A 27,320-nucleotide genomic window follows, 5' to 3' on the forward strand; every position below is an offset into this window, starting at 1 on the left:
ACCATTAGGCAAAACTTTGGGCCTAATAGTAACCAAGCCATAGGGAGAATATTGTAGGCCTACTTCTTTGCCTAGAACCTTTTGCAAGACCTCAAAGATCTTCCAACGCAGATTTACAGGGAAATTTGGTAGACTGCTATCAAAGCTCAAATATCTTACAAGTTAAGAATATCAGAGCTTGTAAATTTCTTGTGAAATTCAACCAAATAAGCAGCACATTTCCATAAGAAAATAGCAGCAGCTTTTCAAGGTGCTCGAAAGTGTTAAATGTATGAAATCTGCAGAACTAGCATAGAGGTTCAGGCCAACACAGCACTGACTCAAATAAATGCAGGTAAGTACTGGGTCAATATGCAAGTTGCACAATTTTAATACTTGAACAAGGTGCCAGACTCAAAATATGTTTGCAATCATTAACCACACAAAATGAATATACCAAAGTCTACAGAAGCATTCACTATACTTTCATTGCACCTTACCCCAAACTTAGGGTGAGTGTAGTGTTATTTATTTGCTCTCTCAATTTTACCTTAAGCACTGAATTAAGATAGATTTCATTAGCCCAGAGTAACAGTGAACTTTTAAGCACCAACAAGTAGTCTAAATCTGCATATCTAAAGAATCAATTAAAAAAGCCACTCACCTGTTTTCCTCCAGTTCTTCGGCTGACTACATTAGATGCTTCATGCCTTAAGATAACTAACAAATAAAATATTATTATTATTATACCACCCACGCCTGAAGGGCTCTGGCCAGTGTACAAATAATTACGGTAAACATATGAAATAAAAGGTTTGAAAGTCTCTATTTTCCCTTAGGATTTTGCTGTTTCCAAATAACTTTAATTTCACATCAGTTATCTTTTGTAGAACTATGATAGTCTGTCGTGCCTGGACTTCCTGATGCTATGACAGATCAAGCCACAAAAAGCAGCACATGCAATTTAATGTGCAGGGCTCAATTAACTTTGAGATACAGACATCTAAATCCATCTTGCTCACTTTAACAAATTTGCTTGCTTTTTCTTTTTCGAAATGTTACTAGTTCAACCAAGCAAGGGAATGCAATTCATGCCAGTAACTGATATTTAGCAATTTCAATAGTTTGAACAATGTATTGCAAAATATTTTTTGTTGTGTCTTTAGCCTGTTGATGGGACTATAGAAATGTCCATTTCTCTCAGTGCTGCCTGGTCTCAGGAAACACTTGCTTTAGAGGTCCTTGCTGAGTTTTCTCCTGTAGCTTAACTTTGTCTTAAACCCAAGTATAAAAAAAGTTATTGCAGACTTGACAAAATGAAACAAAGGTAATTATGTGCTTCTTTATTAATCAGAGTAAGCTTACATTTCTTCATAACTTAACCAATATATTATATATGCATACTGAATATTCAGTTCTTTTAACAGTCAGGACTTTGAGAAGTCATAGTCTCATCTACTAACACTTGAGGGGGTTGTATCAGAAACAACTTGTACAGATGCAGTACTGGCACTTAGAAAACTAGTATGTGCAGGCAGAAGGGTGCCAAGTAGCCAATAGCACCATATTTACTGCCACAAATTGTGAAGCCAAGCATTGAAGAACTAGAATACTTTTCCCCATTAATGACTGACTGCATGAGATTTCTGGCATCCGAAACTGCCAGAATAGGAGCCTCAATGCATTTTACCATCTGTAATTTTAATTTAAGTTAGCAATGTAAAATATCCAAAGGCATGCTACCTTCACTGAAGGAGCATTACCTTGTTACATAGTATCTATTTTCACCCAAGATACTAACCCAAAATGGTTTGAGATTTCTAGAATGCAACTTATTTACCAGACAAAAGAATAAGCCATTGCATCCTATTCAGTGCAATCTAAAGTTATAGTCTGGGAAAGGGAACATTTACTTTAAAAAAACATCAAAATTAACTAATGCAGTTTAGGACTCTGCTTCCCCACCATCATTTCAATTCAACTCATTTTATTGAAGTCATTACCCAGATTCTACCTACTGTTAAGTTAGCTGTACCATTATAGATTTTGAAAAGGTTTCACGTTGAAGTACTCTTTTTAAAAATCGTCATCTTTCAGATCAGACAGCATCAGTGCTTGTAATATGAAAACTACAATCTACATGAACCCTTACATCCATTCTGAAACAGCTGATTGCAACAGTCATCTCTCAGTGTGGCACACTGCTTAAAATGGGTTCACAGTTAAACACTGGGCTAAAGGTCTTTAAAGCAGTACATTTCAAGCAATAGATTGCAAAAATGTCACTGTAGTGCCTTTTAAAATTTCACTGACATCAGAAGAGCCAGAACATGCAAGCAGGAATGCTTTCTCAAGAGGTTGTATGGAAGCCGGAAAAAATGTTTAGTTTTAATTAAGCATTGTCTCAAGAACTTCGTTTGTAAATGAAATTAGTATTTCATTTCTCACAGTGGGCTGGAGAAAAAGGAGCACGATTCACAGGAAAAAGGGGTTGTTGAAGTATTATGCACAAAAACAGATAGTATTAACTCAAACATGTTAAAACAGTACACACTGTAAACAGTCACTGCATATCAACTATGGGTTGGAATAAGACAAGAGACAAACATGGACAGCAGTTCCATTGCTGTCTAAACAATGTTTCAGACCAGTGACTAGAAAGAGCTAATTATGAAAGCCATGCCTGCAACCCCTATAGCTCCCAACAAGGCAGCAGTGACATTGTGGAACTGTCAGGTAATCAGCAAAGTTTAACAAGGTGCGCAAGACTTCTTTTCTAAATAAAATGGTCCGCAAGCATACACTTTTAGCTGGTTTGGAATATCTATGCACTGACCATGTCAAGAAGGTTAGAAGGGTATTTATGGTTGTGAATTTGAATAAAATAACCATACCACATATGCAGCCAAAGCTCTTGTTACCAGGCAGCCATTAAAAATGTTTTCTGAACTAGTTTGATCACTTTGAGAATTCTTTTTATCCACAAGAAAAAACTTGGGAGTGTTTCTATTCAGTGCACAAAACACAATTTTGCCCATTTACACAAGAATAATGGATAACAGATAGCACTCAAGGCATCTAATCTTGCCCCTTCCCCCACTCATTTTAATACAGTGAAGGGATTACAGTTTTATCCTCTTAGAGGCATACGTTCTGATAGTTGTCCGTATTCTACACAAAAAGGCCTTTAAACTGCTAAATACTCAATGAAACTTTTTAAAAAAATTTATTCAGCTGGAATTGGAACCCCCTAAATTCACAATATAGGTTGATACATGAAGAGCAGATGCAGATTCAAACTGTTACATATACCCAGCAATTTGTTTTACATGCTCCTCCTTTAGCCACACATACTGACATCTGCTCTTGGGTGCAAGTCTTTCAGATCACCTTGCCTCTGCTTTAGATCATCTTGTCTCTGTCATTAGCATACATATAATGGCAACAATGAGAAAATTAGCAACACTGCCCTGTCCACAGCATTTGGACCTCAGAAATAGTTTCACCTTTTGAGAATAAAAAAAAAATGAACAGACTTAATGGTGAGCTGAACATATGTATTCTGTACCAGCCATGTTGCGTTCTGCAAGCATTGTGAAACAGCAGAAGCAGTAATGGGAGGAAATAATTTTAAAACAAAGGAGAAAAAAATAGAAAACCCAGCACACAAGGAAAACAAACTCTATTCTGAAAAGAGTTTAAGTACTAAAGCAACAGGACATCCAGTTTCAGCCTTAGTACCTTAATTCAAAACCTGTTCCCAAAATCAGGCCAAGTGAAAATACTGTAAAGTAGATGGAACCCATGCCCAACATGGATAGTTCATGACCTGTTTTTTTTCTCCAATGAAAGATGAGGAAAAAGTATTTGAACTCTTGATATTATTTTCTTCTAATGAATTTTAATTACCCATTCTATTTTTGACTGAAATGAAAAAGTTAATTCATTGAATTGACAACCTTGCTTTAACATGATCAAATTAAGAGAAATATGGTTTCAGAATGTCCATATTTTTTAAAGAAGCTAGCATTTTTCTGATATTCATTTCCACAGTTGATGTGTTAATGCATTAATTTAAGCCAAGTTTGAGACTGGCAAATCTATCATTCTATTTAAAACAAACTCTTTAAACACAAAAGAAAAAACATTAGTTCGTGTAACATTCCAGAAATCCATAGCTGGGTTGTGTTAAATGCACTCTTTTTCTACAGGAATACTCTATTTAAAAACACAACTGCGAATATTTTACTGCTAAACACTCATGTACATTGGAGAGCATTTGACAGGAACCTGTGGATGGTGAAGTCTTGAGGTTTTTTCTGAGTTTCAGCATAAGGTATCCAAGGTCCTCTCCCAAAACCATGTTGGGGAAAATTAATCAGATCAAGTTCTTAAGGTACTTCAATCTTTTATTGATTTTCTATTTCTGGGGGATCGATTTGCAGTTTCTTCTTCCTATAAAAAGGCAAAATAATAAAATTTCTACATAAACATACCGGAGTGTTTCCTTCAGCTTGAATTCCTAATGGTACAATTTGAGGTTGTTGTTTTTGTTAGCCTTTTCTGCTGCAGATTAACGTGCTATATGCACTTGCAGTTCCCACTTTTAAAAGCCAATTTTAAAAGTTCAGTGGCTTGCCTCATCAGCTGCCAGTCAAACAGAGCCCTTTGGGGATGGGGCGGTATATTAAATAAAATCAATAAATAAAATCAATAAATTTGTTTCTTTTGGATAGAAATCAGTCAAGATTTTATGATGTAGATAAGATTTTTAAAAATAAGCTCAAGCTATAATACACTTCTTTAAGATGTCTTAAAATAAAATTCAAACTTCATACAAATATAGGAGGAACAGCTTGAAACTGGAAGAAGATTGGTGAAAAACTCATATCATGGAAAACACTGCCTAGCAACCAGCAGCAGCCCTTGATTCTGACTGATTATTTATTTGTATGGGATAATGCCAAAGCAGTTCTCTTTAAAATACTTATCTTTAAAATTATTTCACATGCAGCTGCACTGGTGAATGGTAGCTTTTATTACAATAATGTTGCTTCCATGTAATACACCATAATGCAGTGGCAGTCCTCTAAAATTCCAGAGTGAGTTCAGATGGTTTATTGAACTGGTAGATTTAGGTTTGCTGCAATTAGTCCTTGAACACAGGATTGTAGCAAAAATCTGATTACTGGAGAAATTAGGATGTGACAAAACTCAGCTGAGTTTTTCCAGATAATTGCTAGATATAATTTAAAAACGTGTAAGTAGAAAACTTGTACAGACATAAAATTTAAGCCATATATAAATAATCTCTTAAAACAATTCAAAAATATGTTTTGTTCTTCTTTTGAATCCTACTGTCATATTGTACTGGACTTTCAAAATTCACATAACAGGTCCTATATGGGAATACTTTGGGCTAAGCTTTAGAAGTGATCTTATCAACAGGTGGTGGGCAGCTTGTGATCCACAATTTATAGAGGACTGTATTGCATGGTACTCTTGTGAAAAAGTTTCCGACTACAGACTTACATGTGCTTTAGTGAAAAGGTTTTCAGTCAAATATTTACCTCTTCAGTGGGTTTCCTTGCTTCTTCTTCCTCATCCTCCTCTTCTTCCTCTTCCTCCTGACTTGCGGTTTCTGCATCACCATCACTCTTCTGCTTCACTTCTAAAGTGCATATAAAATTTTATAACAAGCTTCCTATGAATGAGAAATCTCAATAATTTTCTACTGCTGAATCCATTTGGGTTACCTGGCTTGTCTTCATTCATTTCTTCCTCCTCTTCCTCCGCATCTTCCTTATCTCTTTCTTCTACCTTCTCTTCTTCATTTACATCTGGTTGAGGGGCATCAGTTTTTTTGTACTCTGCAGCACTTGGTTGTTTCTGAAACAATTACAAAACAGCTCCATAATCAACTGCTTCTCAGAAATTATTTATGTTGTGATTCTACAAGATACATCTCAAATTCTTTCCAGAGCACATACCTTTCCAGAACAGCAGAAAAGGATAACAAGAAACACAGGCAGAGCCACAGTCAGGATGTAAACTATCCAAAGCCAGGGACGCTCTTCAGCAGCTGCCATCATTTGACCCACAACGCCAGGCTAGAAGACAAATCAAAACCTAAATATATATATTCTGTTACTGTCAATAGCAGATTGCACAAATGCCAGATAGGGTTAACAATCAGCCTAAATGAGTATTCTTTGAATTACTAACATTCAGTGCATCAGCATTTACCATATGAACCCAGAATATTAAAGTCAAAATAAGGTTACCCATAACAGTGAACTGGAATTGATTAAATAAAGAAGCCCAACCATTAACAATTCCTAACAGAACTGCTTTAATATTAAGAATTTTATCTAAGCAGCCAAGCAAAAGAGCTGTGCAGAAAACTGACACATCTGTGTTAACGAGAATCTTTCATTACATTATCTTTGGGGGGAGCCATCATGTCAAAGCTGACTTAGGCCACTCTGTAGGGTTTTCAAGGCAAAAGACATTCAGAGGCTGTTTGCAATTGCCTACCTCTGCGTCATGACCCTAGAATTCCTTGGAGGTTGCCCATCCAAATACTAACTAGAGCCAACACTGCTTAGCTCCTGAGATCAGATCAAACTAGTCTAGGCCAGGGCATACATTATTTCTGATAATACCAAATCCTTGAAATAGCAAACCTTTGACTCAAAGACCTACTGTCTGACTTTATGTCAGTCATTTTTGTAACCTATGCTTCTAAATGGTAAAACAATATACTTATCTCAAATATCTTGAGTAAAAACCTTCCTACCAACAGCAAAGAACATTCTGCTTGATGCTCACGTATGAGTATTCAAAAACAGACACACAATCAAGAAACTTTTAAAAAAAGTTCTGGGGATGGGCAAAAAAAGTTCTGGGGTGGGCAAAAAAAAAAACCACAGAGATTCCATACCTGCTTATCAGGTTTCCCCCAAATTTTCAATTTGTTTAAATCTGAACTTGAAAAATACGCTTGAGACCACATGGAGCTCAGAGGTAGGCAGAGTTGAACTCTGGGCCCTGCGAGGCCAAGCCCAGCCCAGCCCAGCCTGCAAGTTCAGCATAGATAGTCCAGCTTTATACTGCTGGCTTTACTGCCAAAGCTCCACTTTATTTTAGAGATAGGATTCTGGGGGCAGAGTCAGCAGTATAAAGCTGGAAGCCAAGCCTGCAGTATGATGATGGCCTCAACCTGACCAGGTCCAGCTTTAAACTGCAGGCTTGAAGTCTGTGATTTACAGCTGGACCCAACGAGGCCGAGCCCAGTATTGAACTATGCCCCTGCTTCAAACTCCATGAGGAGTTTGGGGGCAGGGCACCCGAACACTGGACTTAGTCAGGCTAACCCCTGACCAGGTTCAGCATACAACTGACAGAAAGAGAGAGAGGTTGTTGTGTTTTTTCTGAAGTGGGGTGTCAAAGCAGACAACACAGAATGGGAAGAAAAGGTAAATCCTGGGTTCCATTCTGTTCTGTTGTTTCTATGTAGTCACTATGAAAAGAAACAATCTGTACTCCTCACCTCAGCTGCACCATCAGCTGCCTTCTTCAGACCCCATCCATCATTACCCCAGTCATCGGCCACTCCTCGATCTGTGCAGATGATGAAGTTATCAAAGAATATGTCAGAAGTCATAGACCATAACTCAAGCCCCAGAGCACTAAAGGGAGTCATTTTGAAAGGCTCCAAATCTTCAAAGAAATCTGGGTTTGGAATCTTCCTCGGCTTCCAGATGCCCTAGAAAAATACAGACAGTAATTAATTCTAGCATAAATATTTAGAATCACTGAACCTTCAAGAGGTTCATGAATGGGACAGCATATTTGAGGCCATCAATTTCTTCCATTTTTTATTCAGAATTCCATTGCTACCATATAAACTGTGCACATAACAGAGATTTCTCCATGATAGTTTTCCCAATTTTCCCAAATTCCCAGTAATTTTTTTACTGTTTTCCCTACATTTGCAGCTGTGTTCTGCCTGTACATCAGTGGTAGAAAGTTTTCTTTTCAGAGAAGGTCCCGGATTCAATCCCCAATATCGCTAGTTAAAAAGATTTCTGAAAATGGGGCTGGGAAAGACCTGTTTCAGATCCTTGGATACAAAGATCTCTGTCACAGGGGCAGAGATAGAGCCTCACTGGCACCACAGACACTGAAAGCTGCCTGCAGAACAGACAGAGCCTTTCTAAATAACAGTGGTCCTTCTGCATGGACAGACCTCAGGGTACCAGGCTCTGTACAAAGACTCAGGAACCTTAGCTAAAAGTGAAACCATTACTTAGCGGTCCATCAGGGTCTGGAATGCAATTAGTGGAGACATAGCAGTGGTACAGGGACAAGACTACAGTGCAGAGTGACAGTGTAGATCAGATCAAGGGTGGGCAGTCAGGTCCTGTGGTTGGGGAAGCTCTTCTATGGCACACGGGGGATGTCTTCTATGGTTCCTGGAAACAGGGTGGAGCCTTGGAGATCCTGCCCACTGAATGTAGTAGCAGGGAGGGTGTGAAGAGGAAGGAAGGGACAGCCAGGAAGGCTCCCAGTTGCCTTCTGCTTGTAAAGACTGTCTTTCAACAAAGGGAAAACAAAGCTGGTTAATTTTGATGGGGGGGCAAGGGTGGGTCTAGCAATATGGAGGCTTGGAGGGGCCAAGCAGATTCCAGGAATCTCAGCCCCATTTGTCTATCCTAAGGAAAGGGCCAGAGGGAGAAAAAGACATAGAGATTGGCTTTTGTAGGGGACCATTTGCAAAAGGGATCAGGGCTGTGCCCATAGTATGAACCAGGCTTTTGGCTGGACATGTTGTCAGTCAGTTTTCAGCCATCTGCTTTTCATCCCAGAGCAACAGTCCCCTGTGAGCTAGGAGAACCCACTGACAATACGGTGGATGTTTAGGGTGAATGCTCTGTGGAGAGAACAGCCATTTGTACAGATGTGCAGCTCCTTCTAAGACACTCAGCTTCTGCAGATGTCGTTAGGCAACAGAAATATTTGCCCAAGGCACTGAAACAGAATATTTATTCTTCACTGATCTTGGGAATTCCTAGCTCCGACTTCACAGTCAGCCTTTCACCTTTTCAGGGGAACAAAAAATTTTTTTTTACATCACAACACTCTGGAGGCAGCCTCAGTAAGCTCCTCTCCCTGCCTCCGGGGATACCCAAAGCCATCCCCACTTATCATCCAGAGACATTTGGAACAGCAGCACCCACTTCCACAATCCCACCCCCTGGCCAGGGGGCTGTAATTAAGATAAGCGAGTGGTAGGCTTACTAAAGAGGCCCATCTTCAAATGCAGTCAGTCCTGCAGCAGTCTACACTCAGTGATATGACACATGTGGTGTGGGGGGAGGGAGAGGTGGCAGATCCAGATTGGGAGACTTCTAGAACTTTAAAAATGGAGCCTGGGGAGGCAAGACAGCTTGTGGGGGGTGAGTGTTGCCATATAGTCCACTCCCAAGCAGCCACGGTTTCTGGGGGAACTGACATCTGGAAATGAGCTGTCACCTTGGGGGATCCCAAGTTCCCACCGGGAGGGTGCCACACCTTTCCCTTTAAGAGGAAGGTGGGATTTCACTGACTGGCAGTACATCTCCCTAGCCTCAACCCTCTCCCTTCTGGGCCGGGTCTGCTGCTGTGCTCAGCCCTTGTGCCTCTGGCCCCCTCATTGTCTGCAGTTGTCCTATTCGGAAGGGCCTGCTGCCACCTCAAGCTGCAGGGGACCACCTCTATGCTACTGCTGTATACTGGCAGTTGCATTTTAAATGTTAAAATCCTCCATTTTCATGCTGCTGTGGAAGTCTCCCCCCATGGAGTGGACCAGCGGCGCCATCATTGTCAAGTTAAAATTTGCTGGGTTACCTTGGGCCAGGCATAGCCAAACCTTCCTCACGTGTTCAATGTTGTGAGAATAAAGTAGAGGAAAGGATGATGTTACACTCTGAGCTCCCCATTGGGGAGAAGGAGGCGATCAATCAAAATAAGTAGTTCAGAATATAGAAGAGTTTACCTGGTAGTTAGGGTTATCGATCATGGGCGGTTTCCATTTGCCTTTAAAGTTGGGATTGTCAATCATGGGCCGCTGCCAGGCACCACAGCCAGGGGCTGACTCACATTTGGGATTTGCAATCTGAGGTGCCTCCCACTCTCCATCCATATCTTCATCCCTGAAAAAAGGAGACTTTGTTTTAAGACTCCATGGGGTGCTTATTAAAAAGAACATTAACTGTGCCTTTGACCTACTACAATAGTTTGTCCAACTCGAAAAGATTCAATGTATTGTCAAAGACTTTCACGACCAGAATCAGGTTGTTGTGGATTTTCTGGGCTGTGTGGCCATGGTCTGATAGTTTTTGTTCCCAACAATGTACCACAGAGAGAAACATCTTACTGTGACATGCGTTTGAGGATGCCATCCACAGATGCGTGCAAAACGTTAGGCAAAAAACTACCATGCTATGGCCACACAGCCCAGAAAATCCACAACAACCTGACTAAAAGATTAAATTAAAATGAAGATCTCATACAAACATATGTCAACAGTTAAAATAATCCAATATAACACACCAGACAGCACCCTCCAAAAACTGATGGCACAATTGGGGAGAGCAATCAGGAAAGGGTTGAAAGAAGAATAGAGAAGAAAAAGAAGGAGGGGAAACCAAGAAGGGAAAGGGGGCGAGGGAAACGGGGAGGCCAGCTACAGTGGAAAAGTTGCTGTTCTCAACCATAGGACTGGTGGAATATCTTACTCCTAGAGACACTGCAGAACTGAAACAGGGGCTGGGCCTCATTAGAAAGGGAGTTCTATCAGGCTGAGAAAAGCCAGACACTTTTTGGGTCAGAGACCACCAATAAGTTGTTGCCAGCTGAGCGTAATGCCCTTTGAGAGGCGTATCAACAGAAACTGCCCCACAGGTATGATGGCCCCAGACTGTTTAGGGCTTTAAAAGTTAAGACCAAAATCCTGAATCTGATCTGGTGCTTATCTGGCAGCCAGTTAAGCTGGTGAAGCACTGGTCATACGTGCACTCTGAATGGGATCTCAGTAAGGACCCACATTGCTGTATACTGGGCAATCTGAGCTTTCTGGAGCAGCTTTAAAGGTAGTCCTGCATAGAGTGAGTTACAGTAGTCCAAACTGGAGGTCCATTCTATCTCTCTAGCTCAGGGGTCTGCAACCTGTGGCTCTCCAGATGTTCATGGACTACAACTCCCATCAGCCCCTGGGAACAGTAGTCCATGAACATCTGGAGAACCACAGGTTGCAGACCCCTGCTCTAGTTATTTAAGCAAGTTGCAAGGGGAAAAAATTAAATTGCCCATTTTGCAAGCCAATAATACATATATATTTAAGTAAATCTAGGTTAATTTACCAATCCTCAGGTTTCTCTGCATCAGGGTCTGCAATGTATTCTGGCTCATCATCTAACCAGCCTTCTGGCTTCACAGCATCTTCATCTGGAATCTTAGCAGGAGCATCCTCATCCCTAGAGGATGGCAGGAAAGACACCACACAATTAACTTTGCAAATGTTAAGCCAAGAATGACATTTGTCATGATGTTTTTCAGCCTCAGGTGCCAATATCAGCTTTTAGCAGATTTCATTTTAGTGACCACTCCTAGGGCTATGCATCTGGATAAAGCATCTGTGCATCTGTTTCGGCTTCTTTCAGGTTTATTTTCAGCCAAAGAATTGGCAGTAATGTAAGGGAGCCAAAATGCAGATCGCCAAAGTGCCAAAAATTTTCAGCACTTTCTCAAGCTGCTTTGGCTCTGCACCATTAAAAAGGGGGGAGTGTTTCTCTCAACCCTCCTTCATTGACCTACTGGACACCACCTCTTAAGTCCACATGGGCTTGAAAAGGGCAGGCGGCAGAGAGTTGAACGTTGGGCTCAGTCACATGACCTTTGGAGGCAGCAGAGGTGCAGTGCTGAACACTGGCCTTGGCTGAGCAGAACCCAGTGTTCAGCTCTGCCCCACCACCTCCCAATTCACATAGACAGCAGTCCACATGAATCCTATGACCCCTGGGAATATACTCTTCTGGAGTCAGAAAGTATTTCTGGGGAAGGAGAACACAAAAAAGATCCAAAGATGCTAACTGGATCCTACCCATAGTAGGGAATGAGACATTCTGGCATTACTATATTTTTAGGTATGCTAGATATTCTATTAAAATTGCTCCTAATATATATTTTTGTAGAAGTACCTGTCAAAGATGTCATTGTGGATTGCCAAACGACATCTCTCAAGGCTCCTCATACCACCACCTACTCACCAATCATCTGGTTTAACTGCATCTGGATCTGCAATCTTGGCTCTCTCATCCCAATCCTCTGGCTTCTGATCATTTGGATCCTCTATCTCTTGAGGAGGATTCACAGGAGGAGTCATGTCTGACAGCAGATTCCCACTATTTACAACATTTTGATCAATGAGGATTTCAAAGCTGTTGTCTGGGTTCAAAACTAGCAGTGGACCCCAAGAAAAACAAAGAGACAATGGATATTTTTAAGGAGCTAGAAATGAAAAGAAAACCCCATGAAGTTCTGCTTCCCATCTTGAATTAGTATCCTCCTCAGATGTCAACTACCTTCTTTCCTATAGGTGTTACTGTCTCAACAAAGCAATCTGTCCAGCAATGTAGGTGACAGGAAACAGAATCTAATTAATGCATTACCTTAATTTAACAGTATGGCAGGCTATAAGAATCCTTACATTTAAGGCAGAATTGGCAACTGAGTATTTTTAAAGCCAGTTAACCCTAGATTTTCAGGACGAGCAGCATAAGAATGCTATATGCTATATCACTAAAAGTACAGTTCATTCTTTCTTTACAGCACAGTTCACTGTTAAAAGTTAGTGCACCAAGACATCCTTCCCCTCCATCCATAAGAGCTATTCACATTGGACATCTAACAAAACAACAAAATCACCAAATATAAAGGCCATCATGGTGTGGTGTTTAGAGTATTGGTCTAGGACAGGGGTAGGGAACCTGCGGCTCTCCAGATGTTCAGGAACTACAATTCCCATCAGCCTCTGTCAGCATGGCCAATTGGCCATGCTGGTAGAAACTGATAAAGTGCTCAGACCCTAACATCAGAGAAACCTCTGGTCTAGGATCTAGTACAGATGGTCTCCAACCTACAGCCCTCCAGATGTTTATGGACAATGATTCCCTTCATCTCTGCCAGTTGGGAATTCCAGTCTATGAACATTTAGAGGGCCATAGGTTGGAGACCTCTGATTTTGTACATCCAGGTTTGAATCACCACTTCTGCCATGAAAGCTTTCGGGTGACTTTTGGTCAGACAAACACTCTTAACCTCAGGAAAGGAAAACAACACTAGCCATTTTGGGTCTCCACTAAGGAGAAAGGCTGGATACAAATACAGTAAATAAAAACAAATAATATAGAATTGGTTGTTGTGGGTTTTCTGGGCTGTGTGGCCGTGGTCTGGTAGATCTTGTTCCTAACATTTTGCCTGCATCTGTGGCTGACATCTTCAGAGGTGTATCACAGAGATCAGCTTCTCAATTCTCTCTGTGATACACCTCTGTAGATGCCAGCCACAGATGCAGGCGAAACGTTAGGATCAAAATCTACTAGACCACACAGATCTACTGGGCCTCACAGCCCAGAAAACCCACAACAACCAGTTGAATCCGGCCATGAAAGCCTTTGACAATACAATATACAATTGCTTTACTCAGTGTGTAAAGGTGAGTCTTTTTATCGCTAAAATAGTTCTTCAGATCTGCATCAGGACGTTTTGCATGCTTCTCCTCATATTTGCCAGTCTTGGGGCTCTTGTGTCGGAAGATGAAGTGCAATTTGTAGTCTTCTCCACATTTGTCAGGTCCAAACATAATTGTATAGGAAGTTTTGTCATGGAACTGATCCTTTAAAAATAAGCAAAATATGGCATAATCGTGAATAGTTTCATTCTACCTATGCTCAGTTAAACAAATCAAGAACCCAATGGTATAGTGCCAAGGGGGCAGGGGGTGCGCTGGTGCAGGGGTGTGGCAAGGCGTTCCAGGGCATGGTAGGGGCGCAAGGTACACACTTGCCCCAGGCGTAGTTTCCTCTAGCTCCGGCCCTGCAAGAACCTCATCAACTAATTAAAATCTAATAAAGATGTTGTATATAAGAGTATCTTCTCTTTCTCTGAGAATTTTTTTTATAAATGACGGATTCTTAATGCGTACTTCAAGCTGCTAATCCCCAAAAAAGTAGAACTGACACCAGAAATGTATACTGTATGTATACTTTATGCAATGTGTGATGTCTAAACAGATCTAAAATAAAAGTTGCATAATTTATCAGAAATTTGTTAGCAAGGTTTGTGACTGAAACCCCCCCCCCCAGTCTCCCAATATATTCAGTTTGTAGACAGACATGAAGAAAAGCCCAAAATTAAGCTAGTAGCCCAAAATTTTAAATAAATTACAGAAAACATCATGCATGTCACTGACCAGGTTCAGTTCAGAGGTTTTGGAAAGTAGCTTCACATATGCACCACCACATTCAATTCCATTCTGGAAACTGACTTCATACCTGATTTCATTTGGAACAGAAAACATGGAATCACAAAACGCCCTCATTTTGCTCCTCAAGACTATTTCAGATTTGAAGAAAGATAGCAAAACATACTATCAGCTTCTCAATTATAGAAGTTTCTTTAAACAACATCAGTAACTACACTTTCTCAGCAGTACTAACAAAAACAGGATGTATTCCAAAGTACTGGGACACATAAATCTGCCTCATATGGAATCAGATCATTGGTCAATCAAGATCAGTGTAATCTATGCATACAGGTCGTGAATCTCCAGGAACTCAGGTAGAAGTCTTTCACATTAACTACTACCTGATCCTTTTAACCGGAGATCTGTGCAAGCAGATGCTCTACTGCTGAGCCATAGCTCCACCCTAAACAGCACAAGTAAATCAGGGTAGCTTATTATTTATGCCTAAATGAAACAAGACATTCTCCTACATAAGTCAAATGCAGATGTAACATTCCCAGTCTCCTAACAGATGGCCTACCCATCTTCCTTCCTCACATCAGCCCTGTAAGATAAACAAGCACTGCCACCCATTCTTCAGATGTAGTAGGAGGGATGCACTAATAGAATAGCATTTTGTCTAAAGTTAACTGAATTCATGACCAAGGCAAGATCTGAAGAATTTCCAGGTCATAGTAATTATGTGGCTCATAAAGAATCCTCCCCCCCACTCAGTCCCCAATCACCTGTTTATGAGTTTCTGTGGGAACTATTAACACTGTGTAACAATCTAGCAGGGGCAGAAAGTGCTGTCAAGTCACAGCTGAACTTGTAGCAACCCCAGGGCTTTCAAGACAAGAGACATTCTAAGGTGGTTTGCACTGCCTGCCTCCGCATCATGACCCTGATGTTCCCTAGTGGTCTCCCATCCAAATACTAACCAAGGCCACCCCTGCTTTGCTTCTGAGATCTAATCAGATCCAGCTAGGTTGGGCTTTCACCTCAGGGAAGGAACAGTCTATCTAAAGCTATTCGGAAGGGACCAACACCTTTATGATTTTGCAAATTGTGCAAAGCAGAATTGTTCAGGGCATTCTTCTAGAAGCAGCAAAGCTGTGGTATAAATGATTCAGCTCCAGAGGTCAAACACTGGGGATAATGTCTTCCCTGCACTGCCATGTTGACTTTGCTTGCATCTCACTGCCTTCTATCTGCATGTGTTGTGCTCTTCTCCCTACTCCCTGACTCTACAATCACAGCCCAATTGTGTTATTTTGTCTTTACTAGGAATCTTTGATGTTAGATTCAAATATTATCATATCTTGTAATCTACTCACTGATTGCTTTTCATATTGTGCAATCCCTTCATGTTTGAATGGTTCTTATCATACTTGCAGTCTGCCTTGAAGTGCAACTAGCTTTGCCTTAATACCTTTTACTGACAAACGTATTCAGAACGAGTATAACTTTTTCAGGTACAATTTGTCAAAATCAGCCAACAAACCAGACTAAAATGCAGCTATGTTGAGATATGGTCTCAGCTACTGCCAGATGTTATGTGAGTTTGGAGACTAGAGCGAAGAGGAGGAAAGACGCAAAATCAGTTTTCCCCGCTTTCTCCATGGCTGTTATCACACAGGCCCAGCAATCAGAGGAATCAACTTTCTAGGGCCAGAAGAGATTAGAATGGTGGTGGTGGCTAAAGGCCACATTATCTCAGCTAACAGAACACTGAATTCAAACTGTGGTTTCCCTTATTACCTTGTATTGTACCTCAGTTTTTAGTGGGTTTTTTAGCAGTTTGCATATTTCACAAAGAGAACTAACTGTAGTTTACTTTTGTCATTGAATTTGGTTATCCATCTTGCTCCTTCACCGCACACCCAAATATTCAGGCAGAACGCCAAACTAAGTTGTTATATTTTACAGTTCAGCAAGAATCTGTCCCCTCTTTAAAAAGGGTGAAGATCCATTTTAAAAAGAAGATCTATATCACTCTAGGACTGGAGACAGCTCTGTTACATGGCAAGTTTTTACTTACTGTACAATGAGGGGTTTGGTATCAAAGATAAAAGGCTTGGTGAGTTTGGCAGAGATAGCATGATGTTTAGCTCGGGACAACAGCACAAGCCCTTTGTCCCCTGGAAGTTTAGTTTCCTTCATCTCCTGCACTTCCCATTTGCCTGTAAGAAACAAAATAAAGCATCAAGCAGCTCCTGGCTCTTAACGTTTATATTTTACAGTAGACTTCCACTGTGTAGAATACATGCTTCCACATAATTTCCAATCCTCATATTTATATTCCATTGATTAAATTATTCAACATGTTCTACTGAAGAGCAATTATTCACTATTTTGTTACTGCTGACAGCAATTAAGTTCATCAACAAAGGCAAATGTACAGAAAACAAAACTCTGCTGACGCATACAACCCAACTGCTATCTAGAAGAACAATGCACAACGAAATGGGTACAACAAGAGGGCATTTATGCCAGTGAAAGCCCACATTGCATCCATAAGGGGATTTAGCCCCCTCCCCCCCGCCCCAACTGCACTGCCCATTCTAGAACATCTAGGGGAAATATTGGGCCCCCCCAATTTAAAATTTCTGCTCACATCACATAGAAGACCAAGTTTCTGTACTCACCATCATACTTGGCAATTTCATCATCTGTGTCCTCCTTCTTAGCTTTTGAAAGAATCCATCTGAAATTAAAAACCAAAGACTACAGAAAGGGCACTGACTGGAAAAAAAATTTGGCTGCCCACCAGTCATACTGTAGTTAATACTTCCCAGTTTTAAATCTACCTATGCTTCTTTGGATTAGCACTTACCCTGCTAAAGTTCCTTTATCAAAGTTCTCAGCAAAATAAACTTCTCCTGTTGGGACTGGGGCCTTGTAAGTTACCTGATGGGGAAGAATATGCAATATACATTTACTGATTTAAAAATTATTTATTTTATTATATATACACCTCATCTTTTATCAAAACCTTTGTGGTTCTTGTGCAAGGAGAAAGGGCAGACATTTTGTAAAAAGTTTTCACTATTTTAATTATTTGTATTCTTGATTTTCATGTGTTATTATACTTGCATCAAACTAATATACTTCTAGGTTGACAGCGTAATTACCAACTTAAAAGAGCTCAACTGCTCTTCATTCTCATCAATTATTTCTCAGATGGTCCTCTACAGCACCTTGTTCCATACCCCACTGCAAATCCTAGGGCAGTACTTCTTTGGCCTAGAAGAACCAGAAACCCAAACAGCAAAAGGAACAGTGCTTGGCCTACAATCAGAACAAATCTATGCTGCATTTCTGGCTTGTATTTCAGTTTGTGACAGCCATATTTACAGCTAGCATGGCTGCAATATATTTTCTTGCCAAAGCCGGTTTAAAATGAATTTTTTTTAAAATGAATACTGATTCAAGGTGCTGGCATTGCCATCAATGGCTTCGGTTCCTTGTATTGAAGGACCACCTCCATCTGGGTCAGCTCTGAGAACCCTGCAGAAATGGATCTTATTTAAAGAAGATGGATAGGATCTATGGAAGGGTCTTTTCAGCCTCCACCAGCAAACTTTGGAACTTGGCCCTTTTGGAGGTAACGATACAGCTGACTCTACAAGGTATTATCGAAGGTTTTCATGGCCGGATTCAATTGGTTCTGGTGGGTTTTCCGGGCTGTGTGGCTGTGGTCTGGTGGATCTTGTTCCTAACTTTTTGCCTGTGGCTGGCATCTTCAGAGGTGTATCACAGTGGGAAGTCTGTTACACACTGTGTCCAGAGAGAAAGGAATGTTTTAGTGGGGTATATATTGTCCATGTCCCAGGGTGGGGAACCAAGTTTTTGGGTGGAACTTGTTATGCAAAGATGTGATTGATAGTATTGTATTGCAGGTGGGGCTTATCAGTCCAGGAAGTGATTCACATTTTCATGCCCTGCAGCAGTATTGGTGGATGCAAATCCTGTGTTTGGGTGTGTTTCCACCAATATTGCATTCACCAATACTGCGGCTGCAGAGCATGAAAATGTGAATCACTCCCTGGAATCACTCACAGACTTCCCTCTGTGATACACCTCTGAAGATGCCAGCCACAGATGCAGGCGAAAAGTTAGGAACAAGATCCACCAGACCACGGCCACACAGACCAGAAAACCCACCAGAACTAGTTGACTCTACAAGCTTTCAGAACTAAATTTCTTTTCTGTGGAACAGTACCTTCTGTTTTCAAGAGTTACTTGATGCTTTCATGTATAAATAGGTTTAAACTGTTCCTGTTTTAATTTTATTATTGTAATTTTGTTTTGCTGCTAGCTGCATGTATAACATTACCATTCACTCCTTCAAAGTGTTCCAAACTTTAAACAGACTGAGTTGTCTTTTCGGTAAGTCAGAATGTGATTGTAGTTGGGTCATATATCTGCCTCTAATGGAGCAACTGCACGTCAAAAACAAGCAGCAAATTTCCCAGGCAGGTTAAAATCAACGTTAGCTAGAACTAAAAATCCAACCTTTATAATGCGACATTTATCGCAAGCGTAATTCTTGGCTGTGGAACTACCCTAGAATCAAGAAATCAACCAAACCTTTGGGAGTGGAGGAGGAGTACTGGCTTCATGCTTCAGCTCCTCTACCTCCTCGGCACCATCATCAAGGGAATCTTCAATGTCTATTACATCATCGTTATCATGGTCAAATTCATCATCATGTGCCTGGATACTGGAAGTTCCAACCAACAGCAATGCTACACACAGCAACCAATTAGGTTTCATGATCTATAGATAAAAAGTATAAGAAAGGAGAATGATTTCAGAAAGTAATGCCAACAAATTCTAGAAACAACTTTCTTCATAATTCATACATTACATATAAGTAAGAAAATATGGTTCTGCATTCACTATACCTAACAACTGCATTCAAGTTTCCAAGTAGACAAGAAATGAAGGGTGACTGGTCAAATTTTAAACAAACAGGCATGTGTGTCTCATTATGTACTTCACAGAATGTACAACTGGAAAGTAAAAACTTCAGCAGCATATATATGTCCTTCCAATACTTTTAAATTAATAAGATATGCTCAAAGCCAAAAATGACAGTTTGTGACTTGGAAAAATTATCCATGAATCAGTCAGAACTGGCAGAAAGAATATTCATTTGTCCAAGTTCTTCAACTGATGCATTTTCCAGTTTGGGTGCAATAGCCCCACATTAAATGGAAATTTCCCTTTTCATCCTTTTGTGTTCTCCTGTGGATAGGGCAAATGCAAAATACAGCATTACTGTCTACGAATCACTTAAGCTCTGTAGAGTATCTCCTTTCAAAATTACTTGAAAAACAAAGTCCAAATAGATATGTGATGATGGGTTGGATACAGCAGAAAAGCCTGTAAAACAAGTTGACTTTCTCCACCTTCTTCCTCAATCGTCCAATGGTTTGTCCTGAAACACCTCTGAGGATTGGTGAGCCTCATTAACAAAAGGAACCACAGGACTGGGTGCTGCTGCGATGAGGAAATCAAGTAACTGCTCTCTCCTCTACTAATGCAAACCACTAAGAAGCAATTTTACTGAATGCCCCCCTTGTTGCCTTATTCTGCAGGACATTTTATTCATGAGGCTCAGAGAGAAATTTCACCACAAACTGCAGGAGGAGGTTAGGAGAAGACAGGGAAAAAATCCACTGCACCAACTCCTTCACGTGCTTTTCTACCAGATCCAGCCCAATATGTCAATATTTCTCTCCAAAGGGGGAAAAACCCTCTGTCAAGAACCTCATGTAAATCCAACAAAAGACTACTGCTTAACATGAATTTCTTATTCTCGTTGTAACATTCATAATACAGCAAGAAATTAAAAGGAAAAATAGCTTCATGGGTAAGGGAGCGTGGGAGCTTACTGCAGGGCTCTGGAAATTCTGATTGGTTTCCAAATCTTTCATGGATATTGTCATCAGTTTCAGTCCACACAGAAACTTCAAGTACAACCTATACAACTATCATAGGACTTTCTAGACTAATGCAGACATTCTTAGGAGAACTAAAACACACCTATGAAATCTTCTCTTTTGGAATAAGAATGATTAGATTTACATAATCAATAGAGTAGACAAACAATATTTTATTGTTTAAATGTGTATAATTAAGACTTCATTGTTCTTAATGTTCATCTTTAAATCCATACCCAATATGTTTCCATTCCTACTACTTTCAAATGTCGTATATATGTCAGATAGTAAAATTGTACTGCTGTATTGCTGAAGCTGTAATGTAAGTTTAGGTTTGATAAGTACAGCATATATTTCAATTTTTAAATAATTAACAAAAAATTTCCTTCTGCGGCTTCAATATTTCCACAAATTTTACACCTCTGGTCTTGCAATATCTTAAAAACTAACAGACTTATTGAAGACATCAGTCCATAAAAACGTATGCTTCTACAAATCTATTACCCGCTAAGGTACCAACAAAACTTTTTTTGAAAAACTGCTGAAATAAACTAATACATCTATCTTGAATCCACTTCTTGTTTATGTGTTTTCTTGAAGCAAAGATAAAGCCATGCCAAAAATAATTTAAAGTTTTAACTTATATTTCTGAAAGCATTACATTTCTACACTTCTCTATCCAAATAGGGGCTCAAAAATATTTTCCCAAGCCATTTCTATTCCAATCAAAACACTACAATTTGGTAGCTGTGTAGCACAAGATGTTATCAGAAAATTCAAAATGGAACTGCCACCTAACATCACAGCTGAGTCATGACATTCATCTCATGGCACAGGCCAATGTTGAAGTACACCAAGACCGTTTCATTGCTTCTTCAGTTATCCACTTACAGTCAGAAACAGAAATTTTTACCAAAGCCAAACTACATTTATAGCTGTATTTTATGTTGACGATGGACTCATTCAAGTTATCAAAATTGCTAGGAAGTTAAAAATTTTATAAGTCCAAAATTCAGAGTAGGCATACCCAAGGACAGCTTGGTTACTAGAAAAATCTGAAATGTATTTCGTTCCCAAAACAGGGGCTTAACATGTACCTCTAAATAGTTAACCTACTTTCACATAAGTTTAATGATAACTCAAAGTATATACCCAAATTGTCAAAATATTTCCCGGGTGACCTGAAAGTTGAAATTTGGACTTCCAGCAGCAACTTGAAAATTAAGCTTTGTTAGATCCAATAATTCACTCAAAAAGAAATACACAGGTTTGTTTTTCTGTTGAGCTATTTGCATCCTACAGAAGCAGGAGACTCAAGCTCAAATAGTAATCAATATTTAACAGTTAACACAAAAGGCCAGTTCTATATAAGTCTTCCTAACAGATATTGTTCTAACATGTAAATTAGTATATTTACTATAATGTGCTTGAGAATATTGCTAATGGTTTCAAGTATATGTTAAATGGAATCTCATTGTTCAGAAGCAATATACTTCTGAAAACTGTACAAAGAAAAGAAGAGGGATGTTGCCTTCATGCCCCACTAATTTGATTTACAGGGTCATATGGCTGACCACTGTTGGAAAGAAAACACAGAACTAGACAGAACTCTTAAGAGATAGCATTGGATGCAGCGCCTCCAACGAGATCATGCTTTCTCTGACCTGCCCATAGAATGATGCAGCTTGTGACAAAATCCATGAAAGCAACATGTACCTGATTGTTTTAACATCCAAGAATTTTCCTTTTTGTAAGGAATCCTTGTAAATCTTCATGTAATTCTATGATACAATATCAAAATGTGCAATGATCTCTCTGAGATTAGATATGATATTTAAAAACTTCTCTGTATGCTGTTCTACCTGTTCTTTTCCCAGACAATTGCTAGTGGGAACTATGACAAGGTATTAAAACAGAATCTAACATGAAACTACCTGTTGTAACAGTTCATGGGAAGCCTACCATCCTTGATTACTTAAGGTTACTTAGCACTCACTATAATTCGAATTTAGTAACTCACTGGGAGACAAAAAGGGGGCAGAAACTACTTCTGCAAAGTAATATGGAAGAGGATAAGAAATCTTTCCAACTATTTTCAATTGAATCTGGGCTAACTGTAAAGCAAGCAAAAAAGAACACATCACACAGGTCAAGAGATCACTGAGAAAAATACAGCTGCTTCAGAGGACAAGAAAGGAGTCCTGCTCACCTAACATTCCATCCCCTCTCCCACCCGCCTTCCTCCAACATAACAAGTCCCAACAGCCCAGCTATTACACCTTTTTCCACAAAAAGAACACACAACTGCAGCTGGATCTTTCAGTGGAAGCAAGTATTGTTGGGGGTGGAGAACATAAGAAGGGGAAAATAAACACAAGGTTCATGAGGGAGGAATGGAACTGAACAGGGTAATGGGCCTTTATCATTTACAGGGCTATAATGCCTAATATCAGACACTATAATTTTCTAAGAATTTTTTTTAAAAATGAACCCTTCTTTGCTAAAATTGCATATGTTTGTTATTGCTCCCTTCAGAAAGTAACTTTGGCATTGCATCACAACTCCTGTCCTCCTTAGCTTTAGAATTCCTGTTGTACGAAATATCTTTCTGTACCATTCAAGCATGTTGACTTTTCAAGTCTGTAATTTAAACTTTCACAGTTTTAAATGAAAGCCTTCTTAAGTCTGAAAAGTCTTTAAAACGGTAAACTGCACCAGACTCAGGTTACCAGAAAGAATAACCAATGTTTTATTCAGTTACAGGGAAAAAGGAAGCCTTCATGCTCTTGTCAACAAAGAGGTATGTCATAAAGACTTCCTAGAATATGGAAAACTTTAAGTTTTTTTCTGAGCAAGTTTGAATAATGTTATTGAGACACATATCTGCAGATTATAGGAACTTTGAAGAAAAAAATTCTGAGGTTTTTGATAGTATCTATAAAACTATTCCATGCTCTGAAGTGAAAATAATTCATTTTCTCATAGATGACAGTTGAAACTGAATACATCAAACACTGAAGATGAAAGACAGTACAAGGAAAGGCTAGTTCCACTTCGAAGGTAACATTAGCAGGTATCACCGAGGCACCTTAATATTAAGGAGACTAGAACTTTGACATGGTAAGATTACTTTATGTAGTAAGTCAGGACATGAACTATATACAATTTAATTGAAGTTTATTTCCCTCAAAGAAAATGTATTAGAGGTTCTGTTCATTCTAGAATGCTTACTCTAGGTAACACTTACTATAATATAATAACACTTAATATTTCATTAATTTCTCTACCTGGTTTCATTTTGGCACTATCAAAGAATTATAACTCTTTCCTTTAATGGTCAACTCATTTGACCAAAGGTCTCAAGTCAGGCCACACTAAATTTTCTTTCTCTCCTTATTAGTAGTACTAGCAGCATGTACATATATTTCTGTATGTTTTAAACTCTACTTTATTTCTAAATTTGAGATTAATGCTATAAACTTTCTTAATCCCATCATTAGAAGTTCCTTTTTTCCTTCTATCACCAACAAAAAGAATTTTGCATGGCGAAATTTCTCAGAATTGGATCCAGATATTTTGCTCTAGGTAGAGCATAGAGCATAGATATTTTGCTCTAGGTAGAGAACAGATAAAACAAGATCATACGATTCAATGTTTCAAGCTCATTCCATCCACATCTGCAATATTTGTCTTGGAATGCAATCTTCATATACCAGCTGCTCAGAATGGCTGATGGAAGTACATTCACCCTGACTAGAAAAAAGGCTTGACTATCTGTGGGAATTGTTAGAAATTTCAAATAGGCCAGCAGGGCAGATAGGGGTCGGACAATTACAATATGTCCTTTATGTCAAAAATCATTTCATTCATTCATTCAGCCTTTATTGGCATTAAACAAAAATCATTTCTTAAAGAACTGCTCGCCTACTTTTTAGTACTCTACAGAACAAGAAAGAAAGAACTTGTCTTCTGTGAAATATTTAAAAAGCAACATTACTATTAATTTCTAGAATGGGTAATGGAGTCCTCATTCAAAATAGCTTTCAGTTATTTTAGGAGTCAGAACACAACACCCAACAGATGCCTAACTGAATGTCAAATAAAAGCAGTTAATAACATTTACGATGTCACTGAACTACAGCTCACACATATAGTTTTGCTACTTCCAATACATTATAACCAAATACAAAAAAATCAGAAATATACGTTCCTACTTTTGACAAGAATATATATAAATATTTAGTCTCCTTTTATTAACTTTGGAATTCCCATAATTCATCATCTTTGATTAAGATGCTGAAATATGTTTAATGGTTAACCAACTTTTGCTGTGAAGAATATTTTGTATATTTAGATGCTATTATCTTCTAGAATATTACAAGCGATCTACTTATTTGTAAATCGTTTGTGGGTATTCATAAAACCTTCTCAGCCTTGACAAACTCAAGTTTCCTTCAGTCATTGCAACAAGCACAGTCTGAGTCTTCATTTAATAGGTCACAGAAATGAGTAAGACTTGTAAATTCATAAATAAACACCTTCAGTGGGTACTTCCTGCTTCAAAATGGTGCTTTTATTTAATGCCTGTACAAAAAAAATTCCAATATTTGAATTCGTTAGCACAGCAAAGAAATGGAATTCCATTCATTTTGAAACAATGCAAAAGAATGCAGAAATACCAATATAAAATCTAGAATTCCTACACTGAGGGTACTGTTTGTATCCACCCTTTGCAGTTCACCTTTGCCCTCTTATGCATGGCCTATTGTTTTATTATATTACTTCCTCCTTCATACCAAGGAATCCCTACCAGTACCTCTTTAAACCCCGCAATTCCAGTAACTTCTTCTACTTTATCTATGATACCAGTCTAGAATAAGCATAAGCCGAAGCTTATTTATATTTCACACTGCCTATCTGCTTTGACTTTTTTCAGCTATACATTCAAGAGTATTATTTTAACCTGGCAATTCACCAGGTTAACCCAGCATTAGAATAACATCAGAAGTTACAATTTTTCTTTCGCACAAAAAACACAATTATCGCCAATTCTCATTTTTCATCACTGCAAATTTTGGCATGGATTATAGTCTTTACCAGCAATTTATTGAAGGGTTTAATAAGGTAGAAAAGATTTTTAAATCCTTCTCCCTTATTCAACAATGCTGTCGGCATGAGACCATACGGTTCTCCACCTTATCTCATCCACTTGAAACTGACTTCGCAAGCCAATACAACAAAGTATAGGAGTCTTATACTTCCGCAGGTGTCTCCCTAAATATAAAAGGTGCACAGGCACCCCCCACCTCGAGACTGTGAGTGATGCACCCCCCTCCCCCCATCCCAATGACCAGTGATTAGTCATACCATACACATGCTGCACCATTACCACATCGGTCTGGATGTCTGAACAATGAGAGCTCACCTTCCCCCCCCCTTTGGCATTTACACCCCTCAAAAAAAAACCCTCAAGTGTCACAGAGACCCCAATACCCTCCAGATGTAAGCACTGCTTAGCAGAAAGTATCCGGTTAATTCACCGAAATCTCTCCACACAGGCCTTGAGGCCCCAACACAGCAAGATCCCACCCGCTCCTTGGACCTTTCATATTATCTCCCCACAATCTCCCTCCATTTCCACGAACAGCAAAGGGCAGCAATCCTTCCCAACGCTTGCTCTTCCCCTGCAGCACTAGCTCCTGGCACGCAACTCTCTACGAGTCCCCTTCTCCCTCCCCTCCACATGCACTACTCATCACCCGAGGCTGGCCCATGAGCCCGTTTCCCCGCTTTGCCTCTTCCGGAATCCACGCGCGGGAGAAAGAACCCGTTGGTGGCCAAAAGGCTGCCCTTGCTCGGAGGGGGAGGGGGGCTCCATACCTCGCTGCACACCCCACCCGCCTCAGCACTTCGGGCAGCCCCGCTGGCTCCTGTCACGTGCCCCTCTAGAAAGAGCCACCACCCGCTCGCGCGCTCACTCCCCGCCCAACTCCCCGCCACCGGCTCCGCCTCCACCCTTTGCTGCCTTTCTACCCCATTGATTCGGACGGCTGCTGACTTCCCGCCCCTAGCTACCTTACGGCATCCCATTGGCCGGTTGGCTCTGTCATTTCGCCGACAGTACCCTCAAGCCCCGCCCTTACGGAGCTGCCCTTCGTGGAGGGCCTCCATTGGCTGCTCTTCCAGCGAGGAAATGGATGCTGGTTGGTAGGTACATTGGAGAAGGCGGAACTGGAAGGAAGAAGAATCCGATTCATTCTTAAAGTGACATTGGCCTCCCAAATATGGGATGGCCAGGATGCCTGGGCGATTTAGCAAGTGGTACAGGGTGATTCTGTTGTTAAAGTATAGTCAGACACGAGACACTGTCAAAATTAGGAGGCAACATGTCTATAGGCAAGTATTTGGAATAATACTTCTATGAAGAATTCTGCGTCTTTCTTTACATGAAATAGAAATAACAGATTAAATCGCAGTAATTCCGGTAGTGGGACTATGCTGTTGTACGTAGTAGCTGCATTATTTTATGGTTTGGAAGGTTATAAAACAAGGAATGAATTACCTCAGTGTGTCAGTCCAAGAGCCCTGTAGGTGTATGATGGTGGGTAAAACATTCTAGAGAATTTGGAGGGCGGGGGAGGGAACTATCAAACAGAAAAGTGCTGAATGTTTTGGCAAAGAGGCAGAATTTACTGGGATGTTCTTACCTTCAGGCAAGAGCTGCTGGAACCAGAACCATGCTACTGTCCCATGTGTATGGATCTTATTATTAATTTATATTTTTTTATTGACAGATTTATATACCGCTGAAGGGCTCTGGGCGGTGAACAACAGAGTAAACA

General features: G+C 39.9%; 1 protein-coding gene across 3 annotated transcripts; it reads right to left on the bottom strand.

The window, feature by feature from the left end:
* Positions 1 to 1,307: 1,307 nt before the first annotated feature.
* CANX (calnexin) lies at positions 1,308 to 26,506 on the bottom strand. 3 transcript variants are annotated; one of them, XM_048487918.1, is made up of 16 exons: positions 26,359 to 26,439; positions 25,017 to 25,062; positions 19,121 to 19,309; positions 17,364 to 17,437; positions 17,176 to 17,234; positions 16,569 to 16,710; positions 14,495 to 14,576; positions 13,726 to 13,918; positions 12,291 to 12,480; positions 11,385 to 11,498; positions 10,019 to 10,175; positions 7,532 to 7,747; positions 5,970 to 6,089; positions 5,736 to 5,868; positions 5,550 to 5,650; positions 1,308 to 4,434 (listed from the first exon to the last, which is right to left on the bottom strand). In XM_048487918.1, the coding sequence occupies exons 3-16, from the start codon at positions 19,304 to 19,306 to the stop codon at positions 4,381 to 4,383; spliced, it is 1,821 nt and encodes a 606-aa protein (XP_048343875.1). In that variant the 5' UTR covers positions 19,307 to 19,309; positions 25,017 to 25,062; positions 26,359 to 26,439; the 3' UTR covers positions 1,308 to 4,380. The 3 variants fall into 3 exon arrangements, with proteins under 3 accessions (XP_048343875.1, XP_048343874.1, XP_048343873.1); XM_048487917.1 differs by lacking the exon at positions 26,359 to 26,439 and adding an exon at positions 26,238 to 26,340; XM_048487916.1 differs by lacking the exon at positions 25,017 to 25,062 and having other exon boundaries at positions 26,359 to 26,506.
* Positions 26,507 to 27,320: the final 814 nt, after the last annotated feature.

The sequence above is a fragment of the Sphaerodactylus townsendi genome, linkage group LG03, assembly GCF_021028975.2.
Source record: "Sphaerodactylus townsendi isolate TG3544 linkage group LG03, MPM_Stown_v2.3, whole genome shotgun sequence".
Classification (NCBI taxonomy): domain Eukaryota; kingdom Metazoa; phylum Chordata; class Lepidosauria; order Squamata; family Sphaerodactylidae; genus Sphaerodactylus; species Sphaerodactylus townsendi.

Excerpts from the sequence above, each read along its gene's own strand:
- CANX (XM_048487916.1), bottom strand. The coding sequence starts at position 19,306 with ATGAAACCTAATTGGTTGCTGTGTGTAGCATTGCTGTTGGTTGGAACT. Across the intron at positions 14,577-16,568 it reads ACCAAACCCCTCATTGTACA|GTATGAAGTCAGTTTCCAGA; the intron begins GTAAGTAAAAAC and ends AAATGAAATCAG. Across the intron at positions 5,651-5,735 it reads AATGAATGAAGACAAGCCAG|AAGTGAAGCAGAAGAGTGAT; the intron begins GTAACCCAAATG and ends TATGCACTTTAG.